A 12,008-nucleotide genomic window follows, 5' to 3' on the forward strand; every position below is an offset into this window, starting at 1 on the left:
TGTAAACAAAATAATGCATGGTAGACTGACCATTGCTAAGAACTATGAAGAAAAGCTATTTGTTTGAATTGAGTGGGGATCAAGACATGTCCCAAGCTCCTCAGATCTCATTTACTAAGTCCTTTTTTCCACAGGTGTACCATAGTGATAAAAATAGATTGAGTTCCATGTTTTGTTTTTCCTTTCCCTTGTGAACATATCTCCCTATTTCACTGGAAGGGTAACTTAGATGTGTTTATGATAGCATAATAAAGAGTAATGTGATAACAAAATGCTATAATTGGACAATATGATACTTCAGGTTTCTGCATTTCAAAAACATGAAAGAATGCTGTTTGTTGAAGTATGAACAACTATATTGAAATCTTATTACAGAACATCTTATGTGCAACATTTTGTCAGAGTAATTGTGCTCTAAATAACCTAGAGTTAGTTAAAGTGGATAGTTTTAGTTTCTCCATTGTTATAATTGGTTAATTTAATTGCAAATAAAAAATAGAATTTCTGTATGCTATTTAGAGAATAAAAAAGCCAAAGAAAGATATGATGCTTTTTAATTACTGGATTACTGGATAAAGTTTAACCTTCCAACACCTTATCTTATCAGTTCCTCTCCTTTAAAAATGAAAGGTATAATGTTGCTGCTGGGAAAAACAGATTTAAAAATCATTAATAGCTTCTACTGTATATTCTTTCTAGAAAGTTTATAAATATTATATTAATGGATAGCTCTGGTGTTAGTAAATATTGTGTTGAAATAGTTTTAATTTGATATCATTGGAAATAAATAACCTATACTGCTTTATTAAGTTTTTAATCTTTGAGTCTTATATGTATATAAAGAAGGACAACTTCAATCTCTCACCATCCCCAACCCAAAAACAAACAAACAATGCTTTGTTTCTCTCTCCCATGTGGAAACTTGAAATATATTTGAAAAAATTACACACTTTAAACCTTAAAAGAATTATAAACATTAATAATCGTAGTCTGTACTAAATGAAATGTGTCCTTGAAGTTTCTTGACTGAAAAGAAACTTGAAGTCAATGAGGAGTATATAATCAAGGAGGAATGATATTTCTAGAACTTTTAAAAATTTTAAAAATTTCATATAACTGTCACCAAAATTCTGCTTATAGATTTGGTTTTGTTTTATTTTTTACAAATTTTTTTCTTAGTTTCCAATTCTTATTCTGAATCTAAAAGAAATGTTGAAATGTCTTGTCTTTCATATAAATTGACTGAAACTACCATAAGTCATGTGGAAACCCTATCATAATTGTGCCCCCCCCCTTTTTTTAATAGGTAAAGAGAAATGTGTATGACCTTACAAGTATACCCGTTCGACATCAGTTATGGGAGGGCTGGCCACCCTCTGCCACAGATGACTCAGTAAGTAACCGACAAGTTCTCAATTTTGTATCTTTTCCCTTTTTTTGCCACTTTCAGTCATAATTGATCTTGCTAACATGCAGAATCAAATGCTTCAGATATTCACCTGAGAAAGTCAAATAATGTGAAAATAAAAGCAGTTGTAATAATTTAAGCTCACTTGCAGAACAAATACTGTAAGCCAAACACATCGACATTCCATTGGAAATGTTTGAATGTCAGTATCAGGAGTTTGATTTGACTTTTTGATTTGACTTAAATTTGCCACTTGATTTGACTTAAATTTTTTCTTCATATAGAATATATTTTCTTCAGAAGAACGTACGTAAATATATATATATATAGTGAAATGTTTGAAAGAATTTTCCTTAATTACAGATACTTCAAAATCATCAATCATTCAAAATCATTATATTTAATATTAAGACTACATTTCCCAGATTATACTGGTGCTCTAAAAAATGATTAAATTTGATATCTCATAGCTCTTTAGCCTTAAACAGTTCTATAAGTTTCAGTTTCATAAGAAAACTTTAGTCTATCATTTTTACCAGACTATTTATTTCTAGTGATTTTCTACTATAAATTTTGAAACCTTTCCTACTTCTGTCTCATTTCCTATAATTACCCTTGTCCAAGAGAATATTATCTAAGGAAGTTAACTGAGGTTTTGGGCACTTTGCCCATACAATATCTATATTCAAAAGATGCTCATTAAATAAAAGTAAAATTTAGAATGTTTCAGGAATTCTAAGTTAAATCTAACTTTTAAAATAAGGCTAAAAAGAAATCAGGACTATGTCAACCTCTTGTAATAATAAGTAGTCAATTATTCTTGACTAAAAATTAAATTACCTTTTTATATTTTCTACTATATATTATATTTATGACTGGGTACTAACTATTTCTCCCTTTCTTGCTCCACCATCATACATTTTAATATAAAAAAAATTCTTGGTACAAGATAGAAAAATTTTAAGAGTTTAATGCTGCTTGGGTCTGTGCCTTGGAAAGTACTTTGTGAATTAACAAAAACTTAAAAAATAAAAAATAAAAAAAAAAAAACAGAAAAGAGCAAAAAAGAAAAATTTTTTAAATGAATGATTCCAGGAAAAAAAAATGTTTTAGGTATACACAATTACATTTATTTCTGAAAAACTGATTTTAACATTAATATTATATCATTAGAATTATTGGCTAGTTCACCATTACTAAGAATAGGGCTATAGTTTAGTTTTCTTTGTTAGGTTGGGAAATTTGGTAGAAAATTTATGACGTGTTTATAAAAACAAAAAGTTTTATTATTCATAATTATCAGCCTACTGTTTACTAAGGAGACATGAGGAAACTAGAAATGTTGGTTGTATTGTCTAAAAACCTGTTACAATAAATAATAACATTAACAGAAGAAAATAATTAATAAGATCTGAGCAGTTCACTAAAATTCTATGACCTTCACTTACCTCACTCTTTTGCAACATTGTTATAATGATTAGTGATAATATGTTTTCACTACCTGGCTCATAGTAGGCACTGTATCTGAGAGTTAATACTGTAATTAATCTTAAGATAACGCAAAAAGGACCGTAGGCAAGAATTGACTGATTTAAATAATGAAATGATGTCTGAGATTTGAGTAAGAATAAAGGCAATACAAATTAGGTATCTATTGATCATTATTGAATCTGAGCAATGGATGTATTAAGTTTATATATTATTTAAAGGTTTCCATGATAAAAGTTTTAAAGCAAAAATAAATATCTGGTTTAAGAGCAAGGTTATAATAAACCATATGTAATAAGGCTTATTACCTTATTGCATAAAGTAATAAAAGAAAGTCTAGAAATGTGAGACTACGCTGGCTTCAGAACAGATTCACTAACTTCAGTGCTTGAGTTTAAGCAAAAATGTCTTGTGTTGCATACTTGTAGAAACCAGACTGAAATAGGCTCATCAGGTGTAAGTTCAAGAGGAAAATTCAATGAAATATGAACAATTCTTCTGTAACAAAGTGTCTTCACACATTTTCATTGCTAATTCATTAAATTCAGTTGACACAGTCTTTTATGAGACCTATGTTTAATGATTTTTGTAAATTTTAAATTTTTACCAAATGATTGTAATGCAATTTTACTGCTATAGGACAATATGGAAAGCAGGTGAAACTAACAGTATCCACAATATCCAAGAATGTAATGCTACCTAGTGCTGCATCTAAATCACAATAAGTCCAAGAGTTTGGAATCCCCATTAAGAGGTTTGATTCTTTTTGTCTCATTATTCATATTTGCACCTTGTCCCAGAACCTGTGAAGTGGTGCTGCCCACTTCTTCAGAGCAAATGTTGCCACATTGGCAGAATGTGGCCTTGAGCTACATGATTTGATACAACAAAGCTGTTTAGGGCCAGGCTGCTTTTAACTGGTTGCCACAGCAGATCTGCTTGCTCCAGTGCTTCAGTTTAAGCAAAAAATGGCTTTAGACTTCTAAGGATATCCTAGCCAAATAATTGTCATTAAATCTTTCTTTAAGACCATAAAAACTTGTAAGGCTGATGATTGTAAATCTATATTATTGCAGGAAGTGGTGTTTTTATACTTACTGAAATCACTTCAAGTGGAGGCATCTGCTACAAAACAAGATAGTCCTCACAGCTTAGGGCATGATTTGGGTACAGCTGAGAAATGTCAGCTGTGTAAACAGCCTGAAATGTGTTACCAACAAAAATATAATTAATTTCTTTCCAAGACAGTATGCCATAACTTAATACTTAGAATGGTTTAACTTTCAGTGCAAGCACCTGAACATTTGCTTTCTGGTGCCAGAGTAGAGGATTGGTTATAAAGGTCATTAAAATTAGAGTTGGTTTGCACTTTTTCTTCTTAGTTTCAGAAATTTGTGTGGCTCTGAATATACAATAGCTTTACAGTGGCTTCCGTGAATTTATGGAAATAGAGATCAAGAAGTTAATAGATTTGGGGTGATGGAAATGTTCTAAAATTAAATTGTGGAAAAGATTGCACACCTTTAAATTTACTACAAGTCATTAAATTGGACATTTAAATGAAAATGAATAAATGTTAAATTGTACTTCAGTGAATATTTTTTAAAAAGATAATGAAGGACTAAATTAAAATACTTATTCATTTATGTTCTTATATTGCATGAGAAATATTTTGAGGTAACAGAAAATGTTTTCTTTATTATACTTCTCATTAACCTTTAACTTAGGAAACAGAACAAAAAAATAGACTTCTTAAAATTAGATTCTTGTATAATCTTAAGTCTCTTATGAACCTCTTATACTTGAGTCTTGACATTTTCTGGCTACTCTGTGAAGTCACCAATCATTTAGAACGTTGTTGCTCATCTCCCTTCAGAGTTAAAATATTTCTTTTCTTATAGTTGTAGAGTAATGGAGTATAAGATACTGTATGAATTGTCAACAACTCTTTCACTTCCTTTTGCACTCTTTCATCAGGGAAATAGGTATCTAAAGCTTTACCAGTAGGGGAATGTTTTCATGTTGTGACAGTTCAGCTGTGAGAACAAGGAGTTGGCAGAAGGCGAAACCTTATTTTATACTTTAAGGAGGGATGCTCTTGGCTTCCAGAGAATATAAATAATTTTAACACTGTGAATTATGTCTAAACATTTTATTATAATTCTATTAGAATATATGTAGTTTTTTAAGTTACAGGATTTAATAATGCTTATACAAAGGAGGGAAAAAAATCTTTCCTTTGTTTGCTTGTTTTTGCCATACCAGGAATTAAACCTGGGAGCACTTTACCTCTGAGCTATACCTAATTCTTTTTATTTTTTATTCTGAGATAGGGTCTTGAGAAGTTGATGAGACTGGATTTGGATTTTAGTCCCCCTGCTTGAGCCTAATGAACAACTGGGATTTCAGGAGTGTACCCCCACAACCAGCCTTCATTTTTAATTCTTTTTTATTCTGTGCCTTTTTGTTTTCCTTTCAGAGTATTAATGGTTTTCCAATATTCTGTTATTGGCTAAGGGATATTAACTCAGAATTTGAAACATTACAAATTTTAAAATTAGAGTTCTTCGGGCATGTGTTAGGAATCACTTATTAAATATTTAATGACTTATTAAGGGCTGGGGCTGTGGCTTAGTGGTAGAGTACTTGCTAGCATGTATTGGCACTAAGTTCCATCCTCAGCACCATATAAACATAAAAATAAGATAAAGGTATTGTGTCCATCTATACCTAAAAATTTTTGTAATTAAAATTAAATATTGAATAACAAAATATTTTCACTTTGAGAATGTTACATCACTAATGAGCAAAACCATTACGGTGGCCATTTTATTAAATAAAAATACAGTAAAATCTGGAAATACATCCACCCCTTTTGAGCAAAACAATCTGTGGTAAGGGGGTGTCATCTACTTTGATCCTTCTGAGGTGTATGTTGCGGGGGTAGATTTTCTTATGTGATTTCTTCCTAAATACTTATTAAGTAGGTATCAAGTTATGGAAATTTTTTCTGACTCTGGACCCCAGACCCAACTGTATGGAAGCTGTTATCCAAATATTCTCTCAGTATACATACTTAACATTGAAATTATCAACTAAGTAAATTTTAAGCCTCTAACTATATTCATTCTATTCATTGCTGCAAAGTTAATAGCTCTAAAGTATAACATGAATCACATTCAGTTTTATTTTGTTTATTTATCTTTAATGGCAATTCAATACCTGTGTATTTTTTTTTTTCTGGCATTCAGAATCCTTCATTCTTTGATAGGAAACTTCCCTTCCATGTTATTTTGCCATATTGGCCCAGAGTAAATGCTTGATATATATTTGTTGAAAAAAATGAATAAAATACACCATATGTGTGTCAGCTTTCACTAAATACTCATCTTGCTGTTCCTCAAATGTACTTTGTGATTTCTCCCACTCTGTGTCATTTCATCATATTATTACTTCCATATATAATAACAATTATCTTCTTCCTTCAAAAGGCCCTATCTATATCCTTCTTTCATAGTACCTTTTTCAACCTTCCGAGAAATGAGTTTATAATACAGTTCTTCCATTTTTTTTATTTTGTCCTTTCTTTCATTCCTCTTTTCCTTCCTCCTGTCTGGTTTTATCCTTTTGTCTGAGTCAACAATTAACCTCTCTCAGTCTCCAGTCTATGTAACTGTAAAATAGTTAATAATTAATTAGTTATTGTAAACACTAATAGTTGATAGTTACAAGGATAGTTACTCATAGGTTTATATTGAAGATTGAAGTAATCAGTACAAGAAAAATGTTGAACATGTTAATCTTTGGCTGTTTTTTTCCATTCATCTATCTATTCATTCACTTGACATTTGTGAAATCTTACAAGCTAGTAATAGCATTACCCCATAAATTTCAAGGATAGTCCTACTTCTCAGGAATTGCAGAATATAGTAAGAGGCAATGACAGTTGTTATATGCATCTAATGAGATCATAAAAGAGAACAACTGATTTTGCTAACAGGTGGTGAAGGTGAAAATATGGCTTTAAAAAAAATGACATATTGAGTACATTTTAATTTGTATACATGTGTTCCTTTTCTGTTTTGAAAATTCTAAACACACACCCTGCCCCATGGTGAGGTTTGAAGGCTTTTGCACATGTTAGGCAAGCACTGTACCACTGAGCTACATCCCCAACCCTTCTTTTATAAATTCTAAATATTTGTTGTAAGCGCTGTCTTTCTTATCTGTGTATGCATTGCAGCATCAATCAGTGTTTTATTTATTCATTCACTGAATTGTTCAGAACTTCCCTATGTTGACATCTGTGACAATAGACAACATCAAATTTATATGATTATAGGAACTTCATTGACTTTTTGTGAGTCAGATTATTTCCTTTCTTAAAAAAAATAAATTATCAAAACTAAACATTTTTTTTTTTAGTGAAAAATAGGTAACAGATTTAGGAAAAGGAGAGAGCTACCTTGTGAGCTCATTTGTACCAATATGTGAATGTCAGAGAAAGAGAGAGGACAGGTGAGCAGACCAATCCCAGTTCATTGAATCTCAACATTGTTATTATTTGCATGACTTATGTAATATATGAGTTTCTGTTTCTTCATCTTCAAAATAAAGACATTGTTGACATCTTTAAAAGTCTATATTGTGAAGATTAAATAAGTTAACACATTATCTTGGGCCATATGAAATTGTCATTTTTTAAGGAAAAAATGGTTGCATTTGAGCAGTTTTACGTGGTTTTTACCTAACATGGAAAGCACATAATATAATGCAAGGAATGGAAATTATGACTGTCAGCCCAAATCCCACTCACCATCTGTTTTTGCCAATGATGTTTTACTAAGACATATTAGCTGCTTTCGCACTTTCATCAGGGTTATATAGTTTCAACAAAAGCCTTACAGTCCACAAAATCTGAAATATCTATTCTTTGGCCCTTTTCAGAAAAAGTTTGCTAACCCCTTATGTGTAATGGCTGGCATTTAGTAGGCATTCAACAAACATTAACTCCTTTTCCCTGGAGTATGTACCTTCTTTATATCACACACACATGGAGAATCAGAAGCACTCTTTGAGTAGCTTCAGGGTTATTTTGTGCTATTTAAATTACTTTGTTAACCTGCCATAGGGCAGATAGATTTATAAAATCTTTGGACATTTTCACTGGCTTTTTCTTTATTTGGCAAGGTCATAGATAATGTTGCTTCTGATGGTGGTAAGACTCAGTTGCTTTGGAGAGTTCGTTGCCCTTGTCAACATCTTGAGTCTTTTACAAATAACACAGGAAAAGACTAAACAGGCAGAAAGAACAGCTTTGAAAGTAGTGAAAGAAAGTTTGGCTTTAAAGGGAAAGAAAAGTTATGAAATAAATTCTATCCTGAACAGAGAGAGCAAGTGTTATTGAAGCATTCACAGGACATATTACTCAACAAATATTAGGAAAAACACATGGAAGCAAGACAGCCCCCAATAGGAAATTTAAAAATACTGATGCTTTGAATCTTGATTTTAGTTTGTTAAAAATCTTCAGTCTGTGGATTGCTGTGTCTGTCATGAAGGGAAACTGCTCTGTGAATTTTCCTTCTTTAAACAACTAGAAGATAAATTCATATATATATGAAACAACTGTTTTCAGGTATTGGACAATAGATAGTGCAGGACCATGAAGAAGGAAAATATTAGTGCTATGACAATACTGGCAACAATTTCTTGAAGCAGAAAGAAGAAACTAAAACAACCTGGTGGTTTCACTGAGTAGAAGGTATGAAGATTGGAGTTTTGGAAGACCAAGACAGCTCTACTTTGAAAAGCAAAGTGCCAGCAGAGAAAAAAAGCTCCAATCTGCTTATGGTTCTCCAAGTTTTTAGCTGAGTATCAATGTGTGCATACATAAGGTGAAATTCTAGGAGGTTGGCAAAGAATAACTACTAGGAAAAATAGTTTGAGTTCTTAACCTCTAGAAACAATCTCTATGAATATACAAGGCATTCAGTAGATATCTCTAGATAATAAAGACAACTCTAGCATTTCCTTTTAAAGCTTAAAAATAAGCCTCAAAAGGAGCAAACCGAATAACAGGTAACTGACTCTAAAAACAAAGTCCAACATATAATCAAAAGGTATGACTTCGGGGCTGGGGATGTAGCTCAGTGGTAGAGAGCATCACCATGTGAGGTACTGGGTTCAATCCTCAGCACCACATAAAAATAAATAAATAAATAAAGGTATTGTGTCCATCTGCAACTAAAAAAAAATATATTAAATCAAAAAAGTTACAACATGTGCAAATGAACAGGAAAATCTGACCTATAGTCAGGGAAGAAATCAGTCAAAAGCAACAGATGTAGAAGTGACTTAGATAATGAATTAGCACATGTGGACTTTAAAATAGCTATTATAAATATTATGAAGGTGCATAAGGATTTAAGTGAAAATATGAACTTAGTGAGGAGAGAGTAGAATATATAAAATAAGATGAAGTATTACTTCTAGGCGTCATACAATATGTGAAATTAAAATATCAATGGGAGAGGTGAATTGCAGATTAGACTCTGCCAAAGGAAAGATCAGTGAACTTGAAGATAGAGCAATAGAAAATGTCCAAATTGAAAGAAAACAATAAGTGGACAAAGCTAAAGTGAGACAAAATCAGTTTTGACATACATGCAACTAGGGTTGTAGAAGGAAATGAAAGATGGGGGAAAGTAGACCAAGACCAAAAAAGTATTCAAAGAAGTAATGGTTGAAAATTTTTACCTTTGATGAAAACTATAAATCTCCTAATCCATAAATTTCAGTGAGCCCCAAGAAGGATAAACACAAAGAATCAATTTGCTGAAAATGGATGAAAAAGAGGAACATTTCAAAGCAAAGTAAATATATATATAATACACACAGAGGAACAAACATAGACTCTTTTGATTTCATTTTAGAAATAATGCAAACCAGAAGACAATGGAATGACATCTTAAAAGTACTGATTTTTTTAAAAGACAATTTAAAATTTGATATCCAGTGAAAATAATGTTTCAAAATTGAAGTTGAAATAGACTTTTTAGATGGGGGGCGGGAACCCTGAAGTACGTGCCAGTAAATCTGTACTGCAAGAGATATTAAAGGAACTTCTTTAGGCAAAGAAAATGATAGCAGGTGGAAAGTTGAATCTACACAGAAGAATGAAAAATGCACTAATAGTAAGAATAAAAGACATTTTTCGATATTTTAAATTTTTATTAAAAGATAATTTTTTAAAAGAAAACCAATAAAAAGCAATATGGAGTTTTGAGTATATGTTGAAGTAAAATGTGTGACATCTGTAGCACAAAAATAGAATGGAAGTGTACTATGTAATATTAGTTGAAGTTAGCAACTGCTAATAAATAACACAATAAAGGGTCTAGGGATATAGCTCAGTTGGTAGAGTGCTTGCCTCGCATGCACAAGGCCCTGGGTTCTATCCCCAGCACCCCCTTCCCCAAATAAACAAAAAAAAACCCACAATAAGATTGTAGCTAATAAGCCTTTAAAAGTGATGAAATGGAAAGTCAAAAAGAAGACAGGAAAATAGACAAAAAAAAGGAATAAATACAAAGCACACAGCAAGATGGTTTACTACAACCATATTGATAATTAACAGTAAATATAAAATTTTGTACACTGAATGGAAGAAAATATCAAAATCAGTTTTAAAGAGCAAGAATCAACTATTTGAATCAAGTATAATACTATCTATAAGAAACATTTTAAATAACAATAATAGGTTTATCTATCAAGACTTTCCCATTAAATAAATGGAAATATATTTACCATGCAAACACAAAACATAAGAAAGGTCTAATGTGGTCTGGGGATACAGCCTGGTAGTAGAGTTTTGCTTGCCTTGCATACATAAAATTCTGGATTCAATCTGCAGCACTGCAAGAAAATAAAAAGAAAATTATTTCTAATTACACATACTATCAGAAAATACAGAATAAGGAAAATTACTAGAACTAAAAGGAGACTTTATGATGATTAAAAGTCTGTTTCAAGTCAGATGCAATGGCATGTACCTGGAGTCTTTCCTGAGGCAAGAAGATCTCAAATTCAAGCCCAGCTTAGGCAACACAGCAAGACCCTATCTCAAAAACACAACATAAAACAAAAGACACAAAAGGACAATTCATCAGAAAGACAAAGTATTGTACAGTTTAGAATATATAAAGCAACAGCTGACAGATCTAGTAAAATAGACAAGTCTGCAATTAAATTTAGAGATTTCATTATCCTTCTTTAAAATTTCATGAAAATAACAAATAATGAAATAGATGATTTGAGCAAAATCATTAATCAATTTGACCTAATTGAAACATATGATCACTTTGCGCAACAATAGAAGAATACACACATTTTTTTAAGGATAACTAATACATTCACCAAGATTAGATTATAACCTATACCGAAGTCTCAGTAGATTTTAGAGGATTATAATGAGCATTGATGAACAAGATAAATTTAAATGGCATGTATAACAGAATGGTGCCTGAAAATTCCTCAATGTTTGAAATAAATAGCTTCATATTAAAAAAAAAAAATACCATGAGCCAAAGAAGAAATCACACAAAAGTATCAGGATCATTCTATACTGAATATAGATGAAAACACAGAATATCAAAATTTGTGAAATGTGATTAAACAATGCCAAAAGGAGGATGCTTATATAAGGAAAGGACGTTCAGAATCAGTGATCTATTATTTCACCTTAAAAAGAGAAAAAGAAAAGAAAAGAAAATTAAATCCAAATAGGTGAAATGACATATTAAAGGTGAGAGCAGAAATCAATGAAATAAAAAACAACAAATAGTAGAAGAAATCATTGAAACCTAATACTGGCTCTTTTAAAAGATCAATGGAATTGATAAACTTCTGGCTAGACTGACCAAGAAAAAAGAGAAAAGATACAAATTACCAGTGTAAACAATTGAAGAGGAGATATCAATATAGACCATATTGACAATTAAAAGATGAAAAAGAAAGATTATTAGTGACTTTATGCCAGTAAATTCTGCAACTAAGATGAAATGGACAAGTTACGTAATATACTCAGATTACTAAGTTGATGCAAGAAGAA

The 12,008-nt window shown here is 31.3% G+C and overlaps 1 protein-coding gene across 1 annotated transcript in view; it reads left to right on the forward strand.

Annotated features, from left to right (window-relative positions):
* Nucleotides 1–12,008, forward strand: part of Faf1 (Fas associated factor 1) — a 396,527-nt gene that overhangs the window by 224,063 nt on the left and 160,456 nt on the right. Inside the window, exon 8 of the mRNA XM_076860444.2 lies at nucleotides 1,307–1,393. Within this exon, the coding sequence (XP_076716559.1) occupies nucleotides 1,307–1,393 (87 nt within the window). The remainder of the gene's footprint in view (nucleotides 1–1,306; nucleotides 1,394–12,008) is intronic.

The sequence above is a fragment of the Callospermophilus lateralis genome, chromosome 7 (assembly GCF_048772815.1).
Source record: "Callospermophilus lateralis isolate mCalLat2 chromosome 7, mCalLat2.hap1, whole genome shotgun sequence".
Taxonomy (NCBI): domain Eukaryota; kingdom Metazoa; phylum Chordata; class Mammalia; order Rodentia; family Sciuridae; genus Callospermophilus; species Callospermophilus lateralis.